General features: G+C 42.6%; 1 protein-coding gene across 7 annotated transcripts in view; it reads right to left on the bottom strand.

Moving 5' to 3' along the window:
• Positions 1 to 27,223, bottom strand: part of ak7b (adenylate kinase 7b) — a 154,149-nt gene that overhangs the window by 73,394 nt on the left and 53,532 nt on the right. For 6 of the 7 annotated variants that reach the window (XM_088432441.1, XM_088432439.1, XM_088432442.1 and 3 more), the window contains 5 exons: positions 27,059 to 27,142; positions 20,841 to 20,929; positions 6,675 to 6,765; positions 1,839 to 1,916; positions 1,485 to 1,634 (listed from right to left, as the gene is read on the bottom strand). In XM_088432441.1, coding sequence (XP_088288567.1) covers positions 1,485 to 1,634; positions 1,839 to 1,916; positions 6,675 to 6,765; positions 20,841 to 20,929; positions 27,059 to 27,142 — 492 coding nt within the window. The remainder of the gene's footprint in view (positions 1 to 1,484; positions 1,635 to 1,838; positions 1,917 to 6,674; positions 6,766 to 20,840; positions 20,930 to 27,058; positions 27,143 to 27,223) is intronic. The other variant, XM_088432443.1, reaches the window with a different exon arrangement.

Genomic DNA, 27,223 nt, shown 5'->3' with positions numbered 1-27,223 from the left:
AAAGTGGTCTGTTTGACTAGGTAAATAGGTTATGTAAAGACATGATTTTCTCGTCAGTACCATAAAGGGGTGTAGTAGACGAGAGGTGCAATTTGATGAAAGGAAAGCTTGGAACACTTGAAAGTGTAGGAAATCTAGGGCATTCAAATTTAAAGATATGGTGAATTATAAAATAGCCAAATCATGTATAATGGGAAATTAAATAGCATGCATTTAGCAACTTTTTATATTACCGTACATTGAAAAACAGGTGCATAACAATGCTGGTCCCATAACAAAAACTTCCTCTGCTTTCCCTTTCCTTAGGAACTGAGCATTATTGTAAGTCAGGCTGGCTCTCATTCCACACCTCTTTCCTTCTCTTGTCCATCACCTTTGCCATTTCCCTCCTTTTCCTCCATTTCCACCTGGTCATGCCGTCATCTAGAGGAACAAAATCCCAGATACAAGCGGGCCAAAATGAATTTCCTCCGCAGGGTGTCCAGGCTCTCCCTTAGAGATAGGGTGAGAAGGGCTCAGGGTCAAGCCGCTGCTCCTCCGCATTGAGAGGAGTCATTTGAGGTGGTTCAGGCATCTGGTTAGGATGCCCCCCAAACACCTCTCCGGTGAAGTGTTTCGGGCATGTTCCACAGGGAAGAGACCCCGGGGACGACCCAGAACACGCTGGAGGGACTATGTCTCCTGGCTGGCCTGGGAGCATTTGGGGATCCTTCCAGAGGAGCTGGATGAAGTGGCCGAAGAGAGGGAAGTCAGGGCTCCATGCTCAAGCTGCTACCCCCGCGACCCGACCCCGGAACACAGCGGTAGAAGATGGATGGATGGTTCCTCTTTTTTGTATGTTAGTTTTTTTATCTGACAGAAATAAACACAACGTATATGAAGTAAAAAGAAAAAAAAAACTTTTGGGGGTGAGATTAAAATTGGATTAGTTAGCTCAAATTTCTTAACAAGGATTGCATGAATGCTTAAGCCTATCCTATCTGTTTTTGGACAGTAGGAACTCTGAATTTTTAGTTCAACTATTCTAGACGTTGAGGAGAAGCATGACTGTTGAATGCTGACTGAATTTTGAATTAGCTCTCTTGGATTGGAAGTGTTTGAAAAAAGCAAAATATATTTCCAAATACATCCATTCTTATTTGGAAATGTGGAAAACTCTCAACAAAGTGTAACTTACTTCATTTTCACCTTGTAAACACTGCATACTCATTTGAAATGTGAATGACAGTAAATAGGATGAATAATGTATTATTCAAAATTTTCTGGTCATTTTAAAGAAATCAGATCTACTACTATACCTGGGAGGTGGTTTAAATAGTGAGAAAAAGACATATTACAATTGACCTCCATAAAAAAACTTTTTTTTTGATAGGATGAGTATTGTGGTAGAACTTCGAGGTACATCTGTGTGTTGATGCAGCAGTGGTTTGATATTATATACTGTAATATGCTCATTTTCTGTCCTCTCCATATTAAGGACGTACCAGCAGTCCCCTGATCTGGCGATACTCTTCGACCACCAGTTCTATGTTCTCCACCAGACCAAACTCACACAACCAAAAGACAGATAACAGTTCCTTGAGATGGACCCCCTCCATGCAAAGGTTGATGTGCAACAAATCAATGTCCATGATCTTAGGGCAACATGGAAAAAAAAACATATTAGTAGCAAATATATATATATATATATATATATATATATATATATATATATATATATATATATATATATATATATATATATATATATATATATACTGTTATTGTAAAATTGGAATCGGTTTTTGGCCAAAAGACATTTGAAGTAAATTAAAAATAAACATTTGTTTGCAACCTACACTCAAGTCCTGTTTTAGGAAGGCATCTTCAAATGGCTTTCTCTGGATCTTCCCCATTCCAAGTGCACACGCAATAGACTGATGAAAAGCAAAATTAAATGTTATTTGATCATTTATTCACTTTCTTTTTCTTTTCACCATAATATAAACGTCAGGAATTACATACATTTACAAAAAATGTTTAAATTCTGGAAAATATAAGATGATCGTGGTCGACTTTTATGCCAAGTCGTTTTACGAAAACTCAAAAACTTTGTTTTGACAGTATGAAGGCCTTAAAATCCTTCCGAGCAAATAAGCTGTAGCTGTGGTAAAATCATTTTGAGAAAAACATTTTCTTTGACCAGAATATGGAGCTACTACCACGTTGAAAAATAAGTTTGTAGATGTTCTTTTGAACTGTAATCTCATCAAATAGTCTATGTGAAATTTTGAGAAAATAGGATCATTCACGTCTTGGGGATTTTCTAACAAAATCTTAGAAAAGCACACCTTTTGACACCCCGTTCCCACGAAGATGTTGAGCTGTTCAGAAAAAAAAATACCCTTCTGAAAGAGGGTGCAGGGGCAGTAATCTGGGGTGTACCTAAACACTTCGCGATGTGTGCGTGTGTGTGTAGGGGTGTGCATGCATGTGTATGTGTTGGAGACAGTAGTGGGCCATCAGGGCCAGCAAGGTCTTCTCTGCTGGCCTAATGTAACCTGACATTTTAATTCATTTATTTGTTTGTATGGATCCCTATTAGTTGACACGGAGGTAGCAACTAGTCTTCCTGGGGTCCATTACTTAAAAATACAAAATACATATATGACATTAAATGATTGTTACGGGTGGGTTCCCTCAGGGGTCTTGCTCTCCGGTACCGGCCTGCTTTGTTTCTTTTTCCCCTGTGTTTCCTGGCATCTTTTTTTAGGTGTGCCCCAGCAGTGCAAGGATTGGTCGGATCCAGGAAGGCCCATGATTGGCTGCTGCTGATTGGCAGGTCGCACACCTGCTATATATTGAGCCAAGATGGCAGACAACTCTCTCGTCCTCCTTCGCTCCCAACCAGCCACGCATTTGTACTAATAGTTATCGAAACCGAGCAGTAGGGGTGAACCGCCGTTTTTGTTGTACATTTTCTTTCCTCCTGTTTTTTTGGAGCTAGGGAGGTAAACCTATTGTCTTTTGGTTGTTTTGTTTGCTAGGTTAGTTTGGTTATTACACCGACAGATTGTTTTGTTTGTTGTTTTGGCCTTCGTTCACCCTGAGTTAATTGCTCCTATCTTTCAGTAACCCTTTTGTCATGTAAATAAATATATCCTTTATTTTCAAACAGCAGCTTAGCATCCCTACGGATGATTGTTTTATTATGAGCCGTAACAACTGGCTTCGCTGAATTGCCAAAAGGTGATGGCAGCCGTCTTCTAATGTTCGTCTCTTCCTGAATGTAGCGAACAGTGGATTTGTTCTCTCCCAAATTGCGGGCCACGGCCGCCTAACTTTCCCCTTCTCAGCAATTGTCATAATTTTTTGATGCCGCTAAGGCTCAGTACAAGCCTTCGCGGGAGCAGGACATTTGGGGGCGATTGCAAAAGCTCAATATGTAATGAAAAAAAAATCCATGAAGTTGTGAATCTGCGGATGGAATGGAACAAAATGGAATGGAACAAAAAAACGCAAAGTAGTGAGAGTTCACTGTACATATAAATGAAAATGAGCAATGTAGGCATACATTTAAACGATCATCAATGATATGATGATATACCAACTAACAACAAAATTTCTACATCTAAAATGGTTTTATTTAGTTCAACGTTGAGATTAATATTTGTCTTAAACATGTATAGTATGAAGACTTCACATTAAAAAAAAAAGTGAGATTTGCCGCCAGAGGTGAGAAAACTTAGAACCATGTTTATTCCAACATCAAGCATGCCTACAAAGCTATGCCCCTCCCCCACTTTGCTGGTTCGGACTACCTCTGCCTGTCTTTCACTCGCACCTACTGTACATCCCCCAGAGAAGGCTAAATAAGCCAAAGACAATAACAATCTGGCACGACTGTTTCTCCAACACGCTTAGGGACATTTTTTTCAGTCAAGATCTACAAGAGCATGTGGACACTGTACTCCCCTTTATCAGAAATTGTATCAGCAGTCACAGTTGAGAAAAAGATTAGGACATTCCCCAATCAAAAACCTCGGATGAACAGTGAAGTACTAAACCTCTTAAGGAACCGGGACAGTGCCTTCAAAACAAGAAACAGAAACTGGCCTGTACAGTATACACTGAGGCCAGGTTGGCTCTCAAGTGGGGCATTAGGGAGGCCAACTTAGCCTCCAAGAGGAAGATTGAGGACTATTTCTCTGAAAATGACTCCAGGAAGATGTGGCAAAAATTAGACCATACCACCAACTACAGTAGCCGGAACCAGATGGTTGCTGAAATGTACAAGTCTCCACCCTCCACCATGGGCACACTAACACTTCAGGAGTATGACGTAAGACTTGTGCTGAAGACGGTAAACCCCAGGAAGGCAGCAGGCTCCAACGGAGTACCGGGAAAAGTCCTCAAAGCGTGGGCCGACCAACTAACAGGAGTTTTCACAAAAATCTTCAACCAGTCCCTGGCACAGGGAAACATCCCTGACTACCATAATACTTACACCGTCATTCCTGTCCCCAAAATGTCAGCAGCAGACAGCCTCTATGACTACAGGCCTGTGGCACGTACACTTGTAGTCATGAAGTGCTTCAAAACACCGCTTTTGAAATACATCAGGGACAGTCTTCCATCCACTCTGGACCCCCATCAGTTTGCCTACAGGCCAAACAGATCAACAGATAACGCTATTACCACAGCGCTCCACATTGCGCTGAGTCACCTGGAACACAGAGGGAGCTAGGCACAGGGCCTGGCACAGGGGAAACATCCCTGACTACCATAATACTTACACCGTCATTCCTGTCCCCAAAATGTCAGCAGCAGACAGCCTCTATGACTACAGGCCTGTGGCACGTACACTTGTAGTCATGAAGTGCTTCAAAACACCGCTTTTGAAATACATCAGGGACAGTCTTCCATCCACTCTGGACCCCCATCAGTTTGCCTACAGGCCAAACAGATCAACAGATAACGCTATTACCACAGCGCTCCACATTGCGCTGAGTCACCTGGAACACAGAGGGAGCTATGTCCGAATGTTTTTTCTTGGAATTCAGCTCAGCATTTAACAACGTCATCCCTAACATCCTTGAGCAGGAACTTCTGCCCTTGGTCCCATCCACATCAATCTGCGCCTGGATAAAAAAAAACTCTCACAGATTGACCACAATCCGTCAAGCTTGGCCCACATTTCACCTCCACCATTACACTCACCACGGTCTCTCCACAGGGCTGCGTATTGAGCCCACTTCTCTTCACATTATACCCACACGACTGCACTCCAACCCATCCCTCAAATTCCATCAACGTTTACGGATGACACCACCGTGATTAAGCTCATCTCAGGGGAGGATGAATCGGATTATAGGGATGAGGTGGACAGACTGGCAGCGTGATGTACAGTGAACAACCTCTCACTGAACACCAGAAAGACAAAAGAGGTCATCCTGCACTTCACGAAGGAAAGCACGGACACCGCCCTGGTGCTTATCAATGGGGACAGCGTGAAAAGGGTCCACTTGATTTGTTTCCTGGGGATGCAGTTATCAGAGGACCTTTCCTGGACCGCCAACACCTCAGCAGCCGTGAAGAAGACCCAGGAGAAACAACCTAAAGGAGAAGCTGCTGGTGTCCTTACACAGGGCTTTTATAGAGCACATTTTGACATACTGCATCTTGGTGTGGCACGCAGGGTGCACATCTACTGAGAGGAAAGCGCTGCAGAGAGTGATAAAAACAGGCCAGAACATCACCGGCTGCCCCCTGCCCAGCCTGGAGGACATCGCCAGCTCTCACTACCTTAGCGGAGCTAAACATATCATCAAGGACTCCTCCCACCCCAGCAGCCACCTTTTTGAACTCTTACCCTCGGGGCGACGCTACAGGGCCCACAAAACACAAACAAACAGACAGAGGGATATTTTCATCCCAAGAGCCATCAGTGCACTAAATAGATTTAAACCCAAGACTGTTGTAACATCCTGAAACATGCAACTGTAAAAAAAGAAAAAAAAAGTGCAGTTATGGGTTTCAAGCATTTTTTTAAACAACCTAAATAAAGTTATTCATAAGCAAATTGAATATGCTTGATATAAATAAAACAAAATAATGTTCAATGTGTTTTACTTTGTTAGTTCTCAAATGAAAATGTTCCTCCCCTTCCTCACTGGCTCCATTTAGCTGTTATGCTTCCAAACTTTCCACTGTCAAATGACTGCAACTCAACAAAACAAACATTTAGAATATCGCAACTCAAAGGTTTATATTGCGATCAAAGAACATGCAAAACCACCAAACCAGTTCTTTCACGTGCTACAACTGGGCAGCGAGGCTTCAGTTGTGTTCATTTTCAGCCCCTCCTCCAATGAATCAAGCCTTGGCACACGCGTCGCAGAAACATCCATTCCATTATTTGACACAGGCTTTGAAGCCCTCATAAACTCAACTTGGTACCAAAAAGGAGAACCAAATTGTTTTGTTTTTTTTGTGTGTGTTTATCCAAGATAAGGGGGTCATTTTGTTGTGGAGTGAGGATGACAGAGAAGCACCAACAATGAACAAAGCGGTGGCTGGAAACTCAAACAAGATGGTGTCATTTTTAATGTTATTTGTATTTGTCATTTTCATGTTAATGTTATTTTGACAGCACAAGGATTCTGCTCAATAGCTACAATATGCAACAAACATACCTTTACAATGTCCTCCATGGTGTTGTTGGAATAGTCCACAGCTACCAGGTAATATGGTTTGGGCTGGTGCTCTATTATCTTTTGAATGACACTATAATGCAAAAAAAAAAAGAAGAAAAAAGGAAATTACAATGAATAGAACACCAAACTTTCAAATATTTCCTCGACACCATCATACTTTGACTATGTGATATATAGCAACGATTCCGTCGCACGTTCGTGAACCACACACCAGCCTTGTTTGGCATGTCCTTGCCCTCATTGCTTATTCGTTATAAACAGGTACCAATCAAAAGGAATAGGACTGGGATGAGATTTAGGTACTTTAAATGAGTAGCCTCCCCTGCATACTCACTTCAAGTGGACTTCTGCCTGAAGATTTTTCAAGTAGTGAGTCTTAGTCACCAGTTTCTCACTGATGAAAAATAAGAATCACTGTTGCATGATGTGGCAATGTAGCAAACTACAGCCTATAAAATACACAGAACCTTTAACATACACAAATATATACAGTGGGCCACCGTGTTACGAGATTAAACCGTTCTGCGGTTGAGCTCATAAGGCGAATTCACCGTATAACGGTCAATCCAAACCTGTATTAAATAGCAAATGCATTTAAAACCCCAGGTAAAAACATCACAATTGTACATACATGTTAAAAGTTGGTACCAAAATAGCATAGTAAGTGCTATGTATATGTGATATACATGTATACAATCAGAAAACATCATAAATAAAAAATATAGAAAGGACGTATTTACCTTTGAATGGCGCATGTTATGCCTATATTCCCTAATAAGGGTTATCTCCAGCATCGTTACTATATAAATCATCTCTTCTCTCTTTAACATCACTAGCAATCTTGGGACCCATGGCTAACCCTTTCAACTTTGAATTAAGCAGTAAAATGTACTATAAACACGGTTTTGTAACCACTCACAATCAATCATGCATCTGCTGTTTTTTCAGGCACAGCTGCGGACTACAAAAAGGCCAGATATGAGAAGAACCATCAGAGAGGCCAAGAGATAGTAGCAGAAGCTCAAGGGTGATTACTCCACTGCGGACCCTCGACGCATGTGGGAAGGACTTCAACACATCACGGACTATCGACAGAGGAGCAGTGCAGTCATATCCAGGCAAGCCACACTGCCAGATGAGCTGAATGAGTTCTACACCTGCTTTGAAACTAAAAATCCTAATCAGCAGAAAAGGATGCTAGGCGTGGAGTGTGCACAGGACCCTACTCTCATGGTGACACCCGCTGAAGGTTCTGAGCTGAACAAACCCACAGAAAGCAGCCAGTTCAGATAACATCCCCAGCCGTGCACTCAGGGTTTGCTCGTCAGAGCAAGCTGATGTGTTTGTAGACATTTTTAACCTGTTCCTTGAATAAGCCTCTGTCCCCACCTGCTTCAAGGTCACCACAATAGTGCCTGTCCCTAAGCAACGCACTGTGACCTGCCTGAATGACTACAATCCCATAGCGCTCATCCCAAACACAATGTTGTGTTTTGAAAGGATTGTTATGACTCATATCAAAAACACCACATTCCAGAGACCGTGGACCCTCTACAGTTTGTATATCTTCAGAACCAGTCCACGAATGATGCTATCAACACTGCCTTCCACACAGCACTTAGAGGGCAAGGACACATATGTAAGAATGCTCTCCGTCGATTGCAGCTCAGCAGTCATCCCTGACAAACTGACAAACTCCTTACACTCAGTCTGGGACCCCGCCTCTGCAACTGGGCGTTGAACGTTCTCACAAGCAGACCCCAATTAGTCAGTCAACAAAAGCACATCTAGCACCAGAACTGTAAGCACAGGGACACCCCAGGGCTGTGTGCTGAGCCCCTTGCTTTACACACTCTTCACCTGTGACTGTGTCATCTCACTAAACAACAGCATGATTTAGTAAGCAGATGACACTACAGTCATCACTGGTGGGGTCAAGACAGCATATAGAAAAGAGGCAGACCTTGTGGCCTGGTGTGACAGCAACAATCTCCACCTTAACACAGACAAGACCAAAGAACTCATCTTAAACCCAAGGCGGCAACTGGAGCAGCACAAACCACCACTATTCATCAATGGTGGAGAGGTGAAAGCCTTCAAATTCCTCGGCACCTACATCAATAAGGATCTCACCTGGTCCCACAACAGATCATCAAGAAGTCCCAAGAAATTTGGCATGCCAGTAAACATTCTCTACGACTTCTATAGACTTCACAAGACAAGAAAGTTCTCCAGCATGTGATCAAGACCTCACAGTGCATCTGTGGAGCAGCCTTCCCCTCACTACAGGACATTTACCACACCAGGGTTCTGTGGAGGACACGCAAACACATCATGGACAACACTCACCCACAATAGAACCTGTTTGAATTGCTGCCATTAGACAGACACTACAGGACCCTGATGGCCAGGACTGCCAAGCTGGCAAACAGTTTCTACCCACAGGCCATTAAGATTCTGAACAAATCCCAAATCCCTCACACAACGATCTGCCTTATCACCAGTCACTTCACCGCATGCACACATGCACCTTACAAACCCTGCAGAGTGCAGGAAACCTGCTAAATAAATAATATTTTGCACTAACCGTTTTGCACAAGCATCCTCATATGTTTGCAGTAACTTCTAGGGGTGTGCCAAAAAAATTGATTTTATTCGGAATCACGATCGTCATCTACTGTGATTTAAATCTATACAAAAGGTAATTGAATCGATCTTTAAATAAAACAGAAATCAATACACTTTTTGTCAGCTCCATCCTAAGCGTTGTTTTATGACGTCACCACGCAGCCTCTAAGATTGTCAAGCTTGTGCTGTTTGAATGCAGTCTTGTCTCTTTCCCACAGTTGCGAGTTTAAATGTTTCTGTTCTGCCTTGTTATGCTCTTATTTTGCCGCAAACTGCGCAAACAGGAAGCTTGTTGAGCTTTGGAGCCTTGGAAGTTACACAACTGGAGAAAAGATCATGATCGAATCCATGCCAATTGAGACGCGTATTCAACTCCTACAGGGTCAACGCCTGTATGCATAATGTTTTTTGTTAAATTGTTAAGATCATATTTAAAAGCTTAAGTGATTTATAAGGTAATTGCTGTCGAATTGCCAGTTAATTTACGTTTCTCTTTAACACCCGCAGTGAGTGTGTGCTATTGAATGTAATGGGATCTGTTTGCTTTAAATGTTCTTCAATGATCCCATCTAGTGGTGAAAATTAATACAGCACAGAATTTGCTAGAAATAAGCAGCTCTGTAGTCGTTATGTGCTCAGCATTGTTCCTTGTTTTTCCTTTGGGCTAAGGGCAGAACGACATCGTCTTTTTACACGTATCTCATTAAAATCTGCTAAAGCAGCGGTCCCCAACCTTTTTATCACCACGGACCGGTCAACGCCTTAGATTTATGTTGCGGACCGCTGCGTAACCGTTAAACTAAATCATCTCCAAAACATTATTTCGGATGCAGCCCATGCAAAGTGTTTAACGACCTGAAAAGCTGGGTTATTGTCAACACTACAGTGCTCAGCGAAGCCAGGACAGTAATAAGACGCTCCATGCAGAAGACACAAGGAAAAAGGACAACTTGTGAACCATGGATAATAAAGATAAATCACAAAAGGCAAGTGATGCAGAGTCATATCAAGCAACTAAAGACATGTTTGCGTCACGTTCAGTAGGCTACTGATTGTTCCAAAGGCTCACACACATGTGCAAGCTCCACAGCTAGCATTGCTGCAGCCAAAGCTAGAGCAAAGGCAGAGGATGCTAAAGCTAAATTACAGTTTTTGGACGAAGGGATTAGCATTCAAATTGAAAAGGCAAAACTTGAAGCTTTGTTACATTCACTTAATCTGCAGAAGGAAGTTAAAGCAGCTAATCCAAAAGCAGCTGTGCTAGAGGCAGCAGCAGCAGACAGATACAGAAAGCTATCAAGAGCCAGCAAATCTGGAACCCTTAGCCACGCAAACACTGAAAAGGACAGAAGACTATAAATAACAGTAGTCATCTAACTTCAGTCAGTATGTACCTTCGACCAATGAATCTGTTTCTCTCTTACATCACTTCATGTCAGCTGAATTTGCTACTCTGGATGACTCTGGATGATCGCAAAAAAGTCCTCAAGGAATACATGATATGCTATAGGTGTTGTGCTTCTACAAGCCACCATGCAAAGAACTGTCAAGCTCCGATCAAATGTTTGGAATGTGCAAGTGAAAGACACATTGCTGCCATGCATCCCTCCAGCAACAACTCTGTTCAAGCTCCATCTCAGTCTACCCCCGTGCACAGAGGACAGCGGGGAGGAGTGGTAAATCATGCTCCAAGATTTATCTAATTAATGTGTACCCCTCTGGTCAAAACTGTATGCAGTTTTGGATGACCAGAGCAACCTCTCATTGGCCAGAAGTGACTTTTTCGACATGTTTGATGTCCATGGGACTGAAGCCCCTTATAACATAACTTTTATGGGTGCTACTAAGGCTTATGGAAGAAGAGGACAGGAACATCTGTTTACAGCTTACAACGTTGATTGAATCTGACAATATCCCTAACAATAGGACAGAGATTCCAACACCTCAAGCAGCCTACCGTCATGCGCATCTGAAGGTAATAGCATCAGAAATCCCTCCTCTCTAACCCAATGCTGAGATTCTTATATTGATTGGAAGAGATCTGCTCAGCGTGCACAATGTGCGTTAACAGATAAATGGACTGAACAATGAACCGTTCGCACAAAAGCTCGACCATTAATGGCATGCACAGCCCTCCAACAGTGAGTAACATGAAAACATGTGCACTTGACAATGGAAGACCATCCACATTTTCAGAGTGTGAGAACAAAATAAAAAAAAAAGACTTCCACGAAGACAAATCTGACACTTCATCAACCTTCTTAAGAACCATCTACGATCTACCTTCTACGCGCCCTCTATTGAAGACAAGCTCTTTTTGGAAATAATGGAAAAAAGCTTTTTCCAATATGATTCTAATAGTTGGGTCCCATTCCTGCCATTCAGACATCCTCGTCGCAAGCTTCCTGACAACAGAGTACACGCCATGAAATGTTTTGCCTCACTGGAGCAGAATGAACAAAAAACAAAATCTGAGATGAAAAAAAGAGTTCATGCAAAGGCTGTTTGATAATCATCATGCTGAGCTTGCACCACCACTCGAAGAGGGAAAAGAGCGATGGTAATTACCAACCTTCGGAGTGTATCATCCACAAAACCAAGCCAAATGTTTGATTCATCCGAAAAAATATGATGGTGTCTCCCTTAACAACATTCTACTGCAAGGTTCAGACCTCAACAACAGCCTTCTGGGAGTCCTAATGAGATGCAGGACAGGACCCATAGGAGTGCTAGCTCTCAAAGAGCAGATGTTTCACTGCTTCGTGGTTCGAGAAGACTGCAGAGACATGCTCCGTTTTTCTGTGGTATCATGACAACAATCCGGAAAACGAGGTGGTCGAATACCACATGAGTCCACATATCTGGAAACAGCCCATTCCCTGCAATCGCCATATATGGACTTAGGAGAGCAGCAAAGGAGATGGAGCCGTTTTACAACAGCCAAATAACTCAACTAGTGGGAGAGACATTTCTACATGGATGATGCTGTGTTGTCAATCACATCTGAAACGGAGGCTACTAAATTGGTCGACCAGCTTCAAGAGATGCTAGCCACCTCCAATCTACGATTACACAAGATTGTGTCAAACAGTGTGGATGTTATCAATCACTTCTCAGTTGAAGACAGAGCCAAGGACATTATAGACTCGGACCAGTTCATGGATGACCTTCCTGTACAACGCAGCTCAGGTGTTATCTGGAACATTATGACTGACACCTTTAACTCCAATGTCCCTGAGAATTCTAAACCATTCACCAGACATGGTGTGCTGTCCGCAGTGAACAGTTTGACTCTTTGTACTTCCTAGCACCGATCACGATAAAGGGAAGAATGATACTAAGGGGCATTATGACTGAAAATGTTGAGTGGGATGCCCCTCTGCCTCAAACAAAGTATGAAGAATGGAGAAGATGGCAGGAATCACTTTCAGTACTCAAGAAACTGCAGGAACTGAATTCCACGAAGATATGTCTCGTTTCCAATTACACAAGCCAAGACAATAAAGCTGTGTTTTCTCAGATGCGTCAGTCCAAGCAATCTCAGCTGTCACATACATATCGCTAGACTCATTCTTATTGCTCAATGTTTCGCCAACAAAAACAGCGACAGTTGTACTGGCTGGCATTACTGTCTCGCCTTCAGAAATGGACAAAGCAGAGCGCTTGATCATGCATGCAGTACAACAAGAATGCTACCTATAAAAAGTAACTGCATTGAAAAAGGCAAGAAGTCTGCCAAAGAACAGTCCTATTCTCAAACTCAACCCATTTTTGGACAGGTCATATATACATATAGTGGCATATTTTAAAGAAGCCAGAGGGGAGGGTAATGGGATCTGTTTGCTTTAAATGAAAGAACATGGCTGATTTGAGTTTACCTCCTTCATTTTTCACTCTGTTGATGTTGATGCCAAGATGTGCATTCAAAGCAACAAAGTACTATTAGGATGTCTTGCGTCATCATTTCAGTGTTTAGCTTGCTGTCTAGTTCAGACTAAGTTTATACTCGTCCCAGTAAGGACATTATGTCACTTCGCTGTTAAGGAATGAAATATTGAAAAACAAGAGCTGACCTAGTAAAATTACTCATACAGAACATAAAACATAGTAATCAATACAAAACAATGTATGCAAACTCCAAATTAATTCAAATCAATTACTCACATGCATGCAAATGAATCAAAATACTGTCTCTACTGTACTAAAGAATGTTACAAACAATTGTGACTGACAATACTGACACTTTCCCCTTACCTTTACTCGTATGAGCAATTAAGCTGCTCACTTGAAAAAGTTCATATTTATATCTTATTTATCATAAATGTACTGGTAAATATCAATAGTTTTCATTTAGGTAAAAGTTTAAAAATATAATGTTAATGAGCATAATAAAATAATATCTTGGAATATGAAATGACAACATACCTTGTTCTACATTTTTTGTTTGATCTTATTTTATACCATAGATGTCATGGCGGAGTATGGCAACGTGAGGAGGTGCAGGACGTGGGAGAGGTGAGACCAATAAATTGCAGGAGCGCAGGGCAGATTGACTGCATTTCTACCCTTTAGGGCTGGAACCTTCATGTAACCTAGGGATTTCTAAAATAATCAAACAAGGGGAACGAGGGAAGGGCCTCAGAGCGTGGCAGTACTGCAGCCTTTGTGGTCCTGTCTCGTTCTCCTCAGATACGTGCTGTAGGAGCCATAATGTTTTCTTTTATATTGGTTCACTTTACATTTGAGTTTTTTGTTTATTGGTTATGGTGGACGTGGGTGTGGCGCTGGGTGTGTGTGGTGCGCAATTGGAAGCCTTTAATTAGTGCTCACCTGTCACCTGCACCTTTGTTCAGTTTGGCGTGGGGTGAGGTTGGGGAAGGCTATCCTTTTGTTTACCGCACGCCGCACGGCGTACTGCACACCGCACGTCGCATTAACTAACAAAACTCTGTTAAACCCCAGAAATTACCCGACCTGGCATCAGAAAGACTATTGGAGTCAAAAGGTGACTATTGGAGTCACCAGTGATATGGCGAGCAATAAACCGGAAGAAATGGAGCAAGTGTGTGGACGTGTCGTCATTCCAAGCGCGTAAGACAAATAGATTTCCCCTCCTTAGCCTACAGCGGCGCTAAACAAACAATAGGATCTGGTAGCCGCAACACGTGCTTTCTCTCTTTCTTATTATTACAGTCAGGCCAGGTTGTATGAAATCTGCCCGAGGCCTTCACGATCAACAGTTGTGAGCGTCTGTGCACTGTGAGTGAACGGGCGCATAGAGTTAATAGACAGTTGCAATAGCCAACCAGTTCACAAGGTGGCTACTTTAAGGCCATCTACATACCCTCATGTTCAACGTGACATGTCCATGATGTGATTGGATACTCGGCATGGGAGGCAGCATTATGCAGGTTAAGCAAACTTGGCCATTTGGCTGTGACAATCCCTGTGTCCTGTGCTTCTGTTAGAGCTGTCATTCTCCAGGCTTCTCTTCAGGCTTTTTTAAAGCAAATTAAACCATATGATATAAAATAATTTCTTGGAACTGAAATGCACAGACAAAATGTACAAGCAAGTCAGTGAAGTCTTCTTGAGGAAAACAAGTGGATTTTGTGTTTACCCCTCTGTGGGCCGTCACCTTTTTGTGGTGGAGGAGTGGTGACGTCCTAATGTTCCTAGGAGTTAAATTGTCTTTATACCATTGGCAGGGTTAACCATGGCAAACAGGTCCTAGGTGAGGGACCGGACTAAGCATGGTCCATCGACCCTTAATGATGCGGTGACCAGTATCAGTCCTCTCAAGAGGGGTTGGACTCTTTTCCACTCTGGAGTTGCCCAGGTGAGAGGCGCAGAGCAAGTGTGGGCATACTTATTGCCCCCTAGCTCAGCGCCTTTACATTGGGGTTTACCCCAGGGGATGAGAGGGAAGCCTCTCTCTGTTTTTGGGCGTGAGGGAACTGCCCTGTTCTGCTGGGGGACTTCGATTCTCACATATGACATTGAGATATGAAGGGGTGTGATTGGGAGGAACGGCCTACCCGATCTGAACTCAAATGGTGCTTTGTTATTGGACTTCTCTGCTCGTCACGGATTGTCAATAATGAACACCATGTTGAAACATACGGGTGTCCATATGTGCACTTGGCACCAGGACACCCTCGGCCTCAGTTTGATGATAGACTTTGTGGTCGTATCATCGGATTTGCGGCCGCATGTTTTGGACACTTAGGTGAAGAGCGGGGTGAAGCTGTCAACTGATTACCACCTGGTGGTGTGTTGGATCCGATGATGGGATAGGATGCCTGGCAGGCCCAAACATATCATGAGGGTCTGCTGGGAACGTCGGGCAGAGTTCCCCCTTCAGAAGGAGTTTCAACACCGATCTGCAGCAGAATTTTCCCACGTCGCAGGAGACATTGAGTCTGGAGGCTCCGAGGTGGGCTCTTTCATCTCTGGGGCTGTCACTGAGGGTCAAAAGGCCCGGGGGTTGGATGAGATCCGCCCGGAGTTTCTGAAGGCTCTGAATGTTGTAGGGCTGGCCTGGCTGACACGCCTCTGCAACATCGCGGCATATCAGGGACAGCACCCCTGGATTGGCAGACTGATCCCCCTTTTTAAGAAGGGGGATCAGAGGGTGTGTTCCTACTATAGAGGGATCAACCTCCTCAGCCTCCCCGGTAAAGTGTATTCAGGGGTGCTGGAGAGGAGGGTCCATCTGGAAGTCAAACCTTGGATTAAGGAGGAATAATGTGGTTTTCGTACGGGCCTTGGAACAGTGGACCAGCTCTACACCCTCAGTAGAATCCTTGACGATACATGGGAGTTTGCCCATACAGCTCTGTAGGGGGTGCTTCGGAGTAGGGGGCACATCTCTGCTATTTGCAGACGATGTGGTGCTGTTGGCTTCTTCAGACCGTGACATCCAACCCTCACTAGAGCGGTTCACAGCCGAGTGTGAAGCAGTTGGGATGAAGATCAGCACCTCCACATCTGAGACCATGGTCCTCAGTCAGAAAAGGGAGCAGGGCCTCACTAGGATGGAGAATAGGTTCTGCCCCTAAGTAGAGTAGTTCAAGTATCTTGGGGTCTTGTACACGAGTAGGATGGAACGTGAGATCAACATGCAGATCTGTGAAGCGTCTGCTGTCATACGGATTCTGTACCGGTCTGTCGTGATGAAGAGAGAGCTCGGCCAAAGCACAAAGCTCTCCATCTACCAGTCGATCTACATTCCTGCCCTCATCTATGGTCACAAACTGTGGGTTGTGATCGAACAAACGAGATCCTGGATTTAAGCAGCTGAAATGTGTTTCCTCCACAGAGTGTCCGGGCTCTCCCTTGGAGCTACCTCCCTGGTGAGGGATTCTTGGGATGTTCCACCAGAAGGAGGCCCCGGGACGACCCAGGACACGCTGGAGGGACTGTGTCTCTCGGCTGGCTTAGTAACACCTGGGGATCCACCCAGCAGAGCTGGATCAAGTGGCCGGGGAGTGGGAAGTCTGGGCTTCTCTGCTGAGGTTGCTACCCCCGCGACCCGACCCCAGATAAGCGGAAGAAAATGGATAGATGGATTTTGTGTTTATTAAGTATTTCGAGAGACAACCGTTTTGATGAGTGCAAACATTTTATTGATGCCTGTTTTTCATTTTTAATATGCTTTTGTCATATTTCATTTATATTCATTTATAAAATCCTTGTTGTCGCTAGATTGGGAGTGCATAAGGTAGAGTTAGTTCATGCATGTGTATACTTGGGGAGGTCCATATTTGCACACTGGTTGTGGCAGGCATGTTGCTAGGCAGCTTAATGGGTCCTACGAGGGGGCGCGTATTAGACTTGTTTATGTTGTATTAGTGGGCGATTGCGGCAGTTGCCGTGAGAAACGATGACATTGAGAGAGAAACTATTCAGTTGAGTGCCTTGGAGTTGCCATGTTCGGCAGTGGAATTTGTAAGAGGAATAAAGTGACATTGTTGAGTCATATGTTGTCTGACTGCTCATTGGTCTGACCTGCTGTGTGGATGAATTGCTCCAATGCAGTTTCCTTGGCTGCAATATAGTTTTCTCACTATGCAACATATTCAAATAAATAAAATTATGTTTAGCATACAACCTTGTTAAAGCTTGCCTGCTCTTGGTAGACTTAATACAACTTGGTAGAAAAGCCTGTGTTATACACAATTCAGGTGTATGCCCCTATAATGCGTACATGTGCTTCTGAGGAGTATTTATTCAAGTCAGACACTACTGTGTCAGATTGCAGCATGTTGGTGAGGGGTGTGGGAAGGGTTGATCCAAAATGCATAAAAGCTAAGATGAGGTGCTCAACAAAGAGGATTTTACTCACACACAGAGATTAGGCATCATGCAGACAACTCAAGATCCAAAAGTAACAATAGAAATAAAAACCAAAAGCAAACTCATAGGGAAAAACAGCGACAGGGAGGCATGTACATCTTGAAAGTGGAACACAAAGTGATATCATATCTCAAAAACAACAAGGTTTGAAAGTGACCCGACAAGTCATTCAAACGTGCGAACATCGAATATAAATCAACTGACAATGATTGGGCAAAAACGAATTAGCTGGATGGAACAAGAGGCAGGGGAAGACACGGAGGCTGGAACACACTGGACGACAGGTGGAACAAATCACACTAAAACAGACAGACACGAAGGAAACGCAAAAATACACCAAAACAGGAACAAACAGAATCCCCATAATAAATGCATAACCCCACACCAACGGAACGTGACATAACTCACCCTCGAGGGGTGAATCACAGACGTCCCACAAAGGTAAACTCAAAACCAAAGACTCATGCGGAAAGGGGGGAGGGGGGGGGGCAGAAGGGGGCCTGGCAAAAATAGAAAAAAAAATGTCCCTGCCACAACGTCCGGTGTGGCCATGTCACAGACAGCGGTGAGTTCATTAGACTGATCTGAGACTGAGGCAACTGTAGGTGTCCAACTGGTGGCTCTGGCGCCGGCTGCCGTGGAGCATCGACTGGTGGCTTGGGGGCCTGCTGTGGTGTCGTGATTGGCAGCTCGGTAGACTGCTGCAGCGCCGGGGCTTGGTGGCTTAGGAGACCGCTACATCGCCGGGACTGGCGTCTCGGGATACTGCTCCAACGCTCAGGAGACTGCTGCAGCGGGACTAGGGAGTATAACTGGAGCAGTTCATCTAATGAGTCTGAAGGTGGCTGGAGTGGCTTGACCAGGGACTCGGAGGGTAGCTGGAGCGGCTCAACCAAGGCTTCAGAGAGTGTCTGCTGTGCCATTACTGGAGACTCTGAGATCGGTTGCAGCGTCCTGACTGGAGACTCAAAAGATGGCTGAAGCAACTTGACTTGGTGAGTCAGACAGCGGCTGCGGAAGACTGGAGGTAGATGACCACTTGGTCCAGAGACCAAGGTGATTTCTGGACACTGACCTGAGACAAAGGTGACTGCTGGCTGCTGACTGGAGTCTAAGGCGTTGTGTGCGAGGCGCCGACTGGAGGCTTGAAAGTCGGCCGCAGAGTGATGACTGTTAACTTGGAAGATAGGTTCTTAATGCCATCGGATGGGATCGGAGTCGTGTGCGGACGCATTTTGACTGGAGGCATGGAAGGTGTGCGTAGAAGCGCTTTGGCTGAGTCATGCCTTGGCTGGGGACTCGGGAGGTGGCAGTTGGTCACTGGCAGGAGACAGGGACAGAGGTGAGACGCTTGGCACTGACCTGATAAGGAAGCAGCTGCAGGGTCCTGACTGGAGGTCGAGTAAGCTGGAGAATACAGGCCGCCTTGGCAAGGACTGTGGGACGGGGGCAGAGCTGCTGCTTGCCGCAGGAGGTTAACAGCTACCTTGTCGCGGGAACAGGGACGCACAGCAGCATTGGTGCAGGATACTGCCACCTTGGCACAGGGACAGAGGCACACGCTGCCTTGGGGCAGGGACAGGGACCTCCTGCCTGCTGGGTTTGGTGCTTGGAACAGGGGTGCTTGCACATGGTGGTGGTGACTCAAGACAGGGTGAGGAAAACGGGAAAGGTGGATTGTGGTGAGATAATGGGTGATCTACTGAGGTGCCCCTGCCAGCCACCCTGTGAGGGGCAGTAAGCTAACCGGGTTCCACAGTAAGGCTCACGGTCCTGGTAAAAGGAACCATCAAAATCGATAAACAGAAATAAACTGAACCGGAACGAGAATGAAATTTAACAAAAGGAGAACGATCTTTGAAATCTGAATAGTCAGAGTCTAATGGATATTGAGGAGGACGTGCAGGTGAAAAAGGCTGCTCAGATGGAAATGCGAAGGGTGAATAGTCTTCGAGGACGTAAAAATTTGAATTTCTAAAGATGAGAGGGGGCAGAATAGTGGGATATGGAAGCTTGGGCCGACACGAGGGGGATGCGGAAGAGGGAAGCGCAGAGGAAAATTACAGAGCCAATTAAGAGAAAGTCTTGGATGAAAACAAAAGGAAAGAACAGATGGAGGGCTTACATGGAGAAAACAGGGTTGGCAGACAGGCTGATGGCTTATGTGGGTGGAGCGAGTGCGTCTTCCACGATCCTGTGAGTTCCCCATGGGATCCGGTGTTGGGTCGGGTCATTCTGTCATGATTGTGCAGCATTTTGGTAAGGGGTGTGGGAAAGGTGGATCCAAAATGCAGGCAAGCTGGGATGAGGTGCTCAAATAAAAGAGGATTTTATTCACACGCAGAGACTATTATTCACACGCAAACATGTCATGCTAAAATAGTAACAACAGAAATAAAAAACAAAACCAAACTCACGGGGGAAAAGAGTGACAGGAAGACATGGAATTCTTTGGAATGGAACACAAAGTGACATCAGTCAAAGTGGATTTGAGGAGGCACGGGGGCCTGGAACATACTGGATGACAGGTGTGGAACTAACCACACTAAAACAGACACACGACGCAACAAGACCCCAAAACAGAAATTAACAGAAAAACAGACACATGAGGAAAACGCAACAAAACCCCAAAACAGAAATTAACAGAATCCCCACAATAAACACAACCCCGCAAACGCCAACAGAATGTGACACGATGAAGGCATAAGTATGAAACGCACGGACAGACAATAAATTTGATAAATTTAAGAATGGAACTGTCCAACTCTTAATTAAGCTTAATCTATCAAACAACAGATAGACCAGACAAATAAATATTAAGGAAAAATGTCTCTTCCTACTGAGAACATTTGCTAGTTTTGATGAATTCATGTATTCATATCATCGTTTGTCCAACATCTCAATAGTTTGTGATGTTCATAAGACATTCCAAAACGGTCCTAATTGTTTTCCGCGTGGCAAGGAATTTTTTAAAATGGCAAATTTTGATTGTGACGAGAAAAACAATGTTTTAGAATGTTTCCAGAATGTCTAAAGAACGTCTTAAAAGAACAATTGCAACCTTAAAAGAAGCCTGACAAAATCAGAAGAGCCAACATTTTCCAAAGTTCGCCCCACAGAGGGACAGGGACAGCCTAGAGTATTACTCTTGTGTCCAACCTTGCAAGGTCACTGACGTGTATTGTAGGAACAATATTGTTGCCCTCTCCAAAGACTGGTATTTCATCTTCCTGTCCCAGCCACGACATCTATAAGTATACAATACAGGTTAATTAGATAACATTATAAATAACTAAACAAATTCAAACACTTTCAGAATTTTGCTTCATATGTAATGAAAAACAAATATTAAATAATATAATTGTTCCATTATCTTGCCATTATAGAAATTATCAATACTATACAAAAACACAAAAATTGTACTCGACAGTGTCACAAACATTATCAGCAGCAGTTCAACATGACTAACTATCACATAAAATGACAAACAAACAAAATATGTTAATTCCCCAAATATAGGACACAACCGTGTTTTGGAATCACCCTTATTTTCAGGGTCAAATTCTGGTAATTTCTATGTTTCTGTGAAAAAGATGCACAGTTTGGCAACCTATAGCAAAACAGAATAAAACCGAATAAATCTCATCTTTGTAAACTTTGTAAACTGTTCATAATTTCTCATCATATTCGTAATTTATGTAATGGTTTCGGGTTAGCCATGTTTCAACCTTCCAACATTGAATCATGCGTTTGTTACGTGCCGCCTTAACTACTGTAATGTATTATTTTCTGGGCTTCCCATGTCTTGCATCACAAGCCTGCGTTCAGTACAAAATGAAGTAGCGAGAAATTAAGGAGTAGATGTATACAATGAATAATTTGATTCTCCAGTCCAACTAAGATTCACATCAATTTCCAGCACCAACCAACATCCAGGCTCGGTGTTGACACTCTACTCACCATCGGCTAGCATCAAATGTTTTATATTTGTTTTGTTTTTTCATGCAATAAAAAAATAAATACATAAATAAAATAAATAAAGCCCATTTTCTCATCCTGATAGCTGTAGTAGAAGGCAATGGTAGGTCATCACCTACTATCACAGAAATCATCTTCAGTTCTGTCCTATTGGGAGAAAAAATGATTTCATTTACTTTTGGTGAATATTTGTGTTTATTTTTGTATGTCTCTTAAATGTGTCTTACTTTTCCAAAAGAATAGGTTTGAAGACAATTTAGGTTAGGTTGTACCCACATGATTTCCTTCTACTACAGCAATCAGAAGAAGAAAAAACATTTTTTTTTTTGTGAATATTTTTGTCAGTGTATGACTATTTGCACCCATTTATTTTTTCGTACTTCTACTTTGCTACTTAAGTATAGATGTAAAGACAATTTGATTGCAGATTAGAGCACAAGGTTTCTTTGCCATAATTGTTGCCTTTTATTTGAAGTATTTTTATTTCGATGGAACTACTGTGGAAATAAAGTTATCGTTTTATTGAATCGAAGATAGACCTGTGGAAATTTATATTTTATTCATTTTATTTTGACCTGGTCAAGCATACAAGTAAACCAGGTGGCCAGAAGTCTCAACTCACACAATGTTGCCAAAGAAAACACAATGTTGCCAAAGAAATCACAACTATTTTTGTTAGTTTTCAACAAGTTTATTATTATTATTTTTATTCTTATTTTTATATCTTGAGCAATTAGTGTTTTAGACATGACAGTGTAATGTATATTGCACTTGTCACCATGGCAATAAACATATTACAAGTTGTGAAAAAGAAAAAAAAATCTCACCCACTTTCACCGCTTGTTTTTCTATTTGCACATCCTTTGACAGCCATTCCAACTTAAAAGAAATGCATTTCTCTTTTACTTTGGCTTGGTGAGTGGACGTATCGCTGCTCGTTTGTTTCACAAGGAAAAAGGGTTAACATTTGCATCTCTTAACTCCACACTGTTGTTAGCTAGCTAACCTGCACAGGGCGTATATGGAGGGAACGTTTCTGTCAATGAGTTTGGTTGGATGAATACTGTAATTGAAACTTACTGTATCATTGGCTGGAGACTTATCGCTCACTGGTACAAGAAAACAATATTATTGGTGTAATTAATCAGATTAGATGAGGTCTAATATTAGATATCATGTAATATGTTTGTATTACATTTTGTTTTTATGCGCAGCATAAACTTTCTTGTGTGCTGAAAATGGGTGAGCAGTGCGCAATTGCACACACACGCAGCTTAGAGGGAGCACTTGTGATGACCAATGATTGCCTCCTACCACAGCAGTCTTAATCACAATTGTTTTCATTGATTTTGGGTGAATATTTTCGTCAATTTATGATTAATTGTGTTCCTTAATTGTCGAACAGTGCTGACATTCATCCATCCATTTTCTAAAGCCGATTATCCTCACAAGGGTCACGGGCTTGCTGAAGCCTATCCTAGCTGGCGGGCAGTATGCGGGGGTAACACTGAACTGGTTGCCAACCAATTGCAGGGCACACAGAGATAAACAACCATTCATGCACCCTATCACACCTAAGGGCAATGTAGTCTGTCTAACACACTTGACATGTATGTTTTCGTAGAGTGATAGGAAGCCAAAGTAACTGGAGAGAACTCGGGGAGAACATGAAAACGCCACACAAGCGAGCTGGATTCGAACTTGGGTGCCTTAAATATGAGGTGGACGTGCTTGCAGGTTGTTATGTTGATTTCTATAGTCGCTTTTTATCCTCACCACAGGGGTCGCAGCCTTGCTGGTGCCTATCCCAGCTGACTTCATGCGAGTTTGTGGGAGACACTGAGTAATTGCAAGCCAATCGTAGGGCACACAGAGAAAAAAAAAAACATTCACGCACCCAATCCCATCTAAGGACAATTTAGAGTGTCTAATACAGCTGCTGCCACGCATGTTTTTAGAATGTGGGAGGAAGTGCCTGGAGGAAACCCACGCAGCCTTGGTAAGAACATGTAAACTCCAAACAGGAAAGCCAGAGCCAGCTAGATACGATTTTGGGTCCCTTTAAAACTGTGAGGTGCACGTACTCATCACTGTTCCACCGAGTGTTCTGTTGGTAAGTCAATGACCCAAAATAGGGAAAAAAAAACATGCTTTTTCAAAGATATAATTGAGTGGTAGTACTTACTACAGAACACTGGAGTACTTTAAAATTTGTCCTTTTTAAGCACTTGTTTAAACAATTAACAAGGAAGGCTCCATAACACATCGTGAGGACAGCTGAGAGGATTATTGGTGCTCCACTCCCATTCCCTTCAAGACCTTTACACTACCCACCTCAGCCGCAAAGCCATCACAATTGTCACCGATACAAGTCACCCTCCACACAGTCTGTTCAGCCTCCTGCCCTCCGGAAAGAGATAAAGGAGCCTCTTCTCCCGCACCACCAGACTCAGGAACAGCTTTATCCACCAGGCCATGAGACTGTAACACTTTTAAACTAATGAACTCTCTCTCTCCCCCTCGCCCCCTCCCACACTCAGCCCCAGCCAGAAGAAACACTTAGTTGGTAGATGAAGTGTAGGTCAGAGTTGTAGACAAAGTTTCTGTCCCCATAACATTGGATGAGATGTAGGTCACATACGTCAAAGTCACAAACCCACGAGTCAGGCCCAGCACACAAGAAGGTTTTCTCTGGCCCCCGGGATGATATTGATTTACTATTAGAAGTTAAGGTCTGATTCCCCTTAGGTATTACCGTATTTTACGCACTATAAGGCGACGGTGCGCCTTATAATCCGGGGCGCCTTATATATGGATCAAATCATGTGCTGACTGCATAAACTATAGTTTATGCCTAAAAAATCCAGTTCAAACCGACCTGGCCCGAGGGTATTAAAGCCACACGGTGTGATTAATTAACTTGATTTGCACGCCTAACACGTTTTTTTTTTTTTTTTCGAGGACTTAAGAGTGTGTGGCCCCACACTCATGTTTGGCGTTTAAATTTCCCTGACTTTCGTTTACTCTTAACTTCTTTGTGCTCCATATCATAATAGCGGGTCAAAAACATAATGCATGCAGAGGAAAAAAATAAAAAGACAGCGGCATCAGCCTTCACCTGCACTTGGCTCCAAATTCATATCGTTTCATGTTTGTCGTTTAAAATTCCCTGACTTTCGTTTATTTGTAACTTCTTTGTGCTCCATAGTAATAGCGGGTCAAAAATATATAATGCACGTTGAGGAAAGTATTAAAAAGACAGCGGCGCCACCCTTCACCCGCGCTTGGCTCCAAACTCACACCATTGAATGTTTTTCATTTAAATTTCCCTGACTTTCGTTTATTCCTAACTTCTTTGAGCTCCATAGAAATAGCGGGTTGAATAATTTAATGCATGTAGAGGAAAAAATTAAAACGACAGTGGCGCCACGCCTTCACCCGCGCTTGGCTCCAAACTCATACCGTTGCATGTTTGTCGTTTAAATTTCCCTGACTTTCGTTTATTAGTAACTTCTTTGTGCTCCATATCGAAAAAGCTGGTCAAAAATATATAATGCATGCCTAGGGGAAAATCAAAAAGATTGTGGCGCAGCGTTTACAAGTGCATGGCATGATCTGGATCTATTCTGCGCTCTGGGGCTCCTGTTTAGTAGTTAAATAGCAATTACCAATAACGCATTCTCTGTTTTATCTGATTTTTTTTAATAACAAATATTTCTAAGTATAATATCCATACAACACTTTTATTGTATGAATAAAGTTTATATTCTATTAATAAAGTTTGATGACTTTGCTGATTGTTTTTAATACATTCCCTTTAGCAAAGCAGCATCTAGTGGCTAACGCAACTCTATTGCAGTGGTGTCAAACACATTTTTATTTTGGGCCGCATTATAGTAATAGTTTCTTTCAGAGGGCCGGAATGACTGTTAATTCAAATACATTTTAAGTGTGTTGATCACACATTTACCAAGATTTGATATCAGAAGCTGGCAAAAACTGTTCAAAAGAGATTTGGAGAAAAAGATAATGTTTGTTTTTCTTCCCCCAAATTTTTAACAGTTAGACAACTTGCAATTTTCGTATTTTAGTCAGAAACCTGAAGTCAAATCAGCATTTCAAGGGCCACAAAAAGTGAGGTGGCGGGCCGGATCTGGCCCCCGGGCCTTGACTTTGACACCTGTGATCTAGTGGATTTATAATGCAACCCCAGCCAGAACTATGGTTTCACCTCTATGTGGGCCTTATAATCCAGTGCACCTTATATATGGCTTTTTTTTTTTTTTTAGAAACTCGGCCATTCATTCATGGTGCGCCTTATGATCCGTTGCGCCTTATAGTGCAGAAAATATGGTACCTCTAATTTATTTTTCAATTATGTTTTAAAAGAATTTTTTTCCGGGACTGATAGAATATTGCCAATATTATTTATTTTCTTCTAAGAAAATGGTAACTGTCTTTAGTGTTTTAAGAAAATATACTGATGGCGCGTTAAATTATATTGCCTCATTTATTTAATGTGCATGTTATGGGCATTTCTATAAAAAGGAAGTTTATGTTTTGTGACTGTTGAAAATTAAAAATTACTGACAGAGCCATAAGACAATATTGCTTTATTCATTTGATCCAATTATTTAGTAATATTTTGTTAGGTTTTCAGTAGGTTCATTTAGGTTAACTAGCCTACATCAAGTCCTTTTCATGTTTTTTTTTTTTTTTTTTTAACATTTAATTAGTCCAGCACTCAACTTAGAGTTTATTTCTTCATTTGGATCTTTTACCCATTTAACTTGGACCTCTCCGATATAAATGGTTGGTGGATGGATGGATGGATGGATGGATGGATGGATGGAAAACTGCATTGGACAAGACTCATCGCAAAATAAGAGCAGGCCACTACGTTGAACAAAAAAATGTTCACATAAAGACAATTATATTGTTTTATTTTAAAGTTATATAAAATGATTTACTTGTTCTTAGCTGCTTTTGTTTTTAAGACATTTTGGCTACGGTAAAATGTTTTGCAAATCTCACATGAAATTATGGTATTTAAATTGAAACAACTATACATTAGTAAATATGGTCATGCTGTTCCTGAAGAAAGCGTGCGAATGAATCTTTGGTGCGACCAACTGGAAATGTTTGTAGTGCCAATGCTACCAGTAAAAAAGGTAAGGCAAAACTAATAGAAATATTTCACTCTGTATGGCGTGTACTTGCTCATTTACATGACTCATGGCTCATTTACATGAATAAAATCCACCATCGGTTGTGGTCGTCAAGCACGTCAGGTTTCCTGACCGTGCTAGATATGAAAGGAAAACTAATATTTTGAACAATCACCTTGAAAGAGAGATGCAAGACCTGGTATAAAAGGAAAATTAATGTTTTGAACACACCTTGAAAAAGAGATGGAAGACCTGCTCTCCCAATCCATACTGGAGTCCTGACACCACAACGTAAGTGGAAAACAATGCTCTGTCCTAAAAGAAGAAAGGAGCAGGCTGATGCTAATTTTGCTGTGTGTAATTAAAAAATCAAATAGATCAGTTCTGAGGAATACA

This window comes from Hippichthys cyanospilos, chromosome 14 (genome assembly GCF_059441005.1).
Source record: "Hippichthys cyanospilos isolate Australia breed blue-spotted pipefish chromosome 14, RoL_Hcya_1.0, whole genome shotgun sequence".
Taxonomy (NCBI): Eukaryota; Metazoa; Chordata; class Actinopteri; order Syngnathiformes; family Syngnathidae; genus Hippichthys; species Hippichthys cyanospilos.
This window is presented reverse-complemented; position numbering and strand designations above follow the sequence as displayed.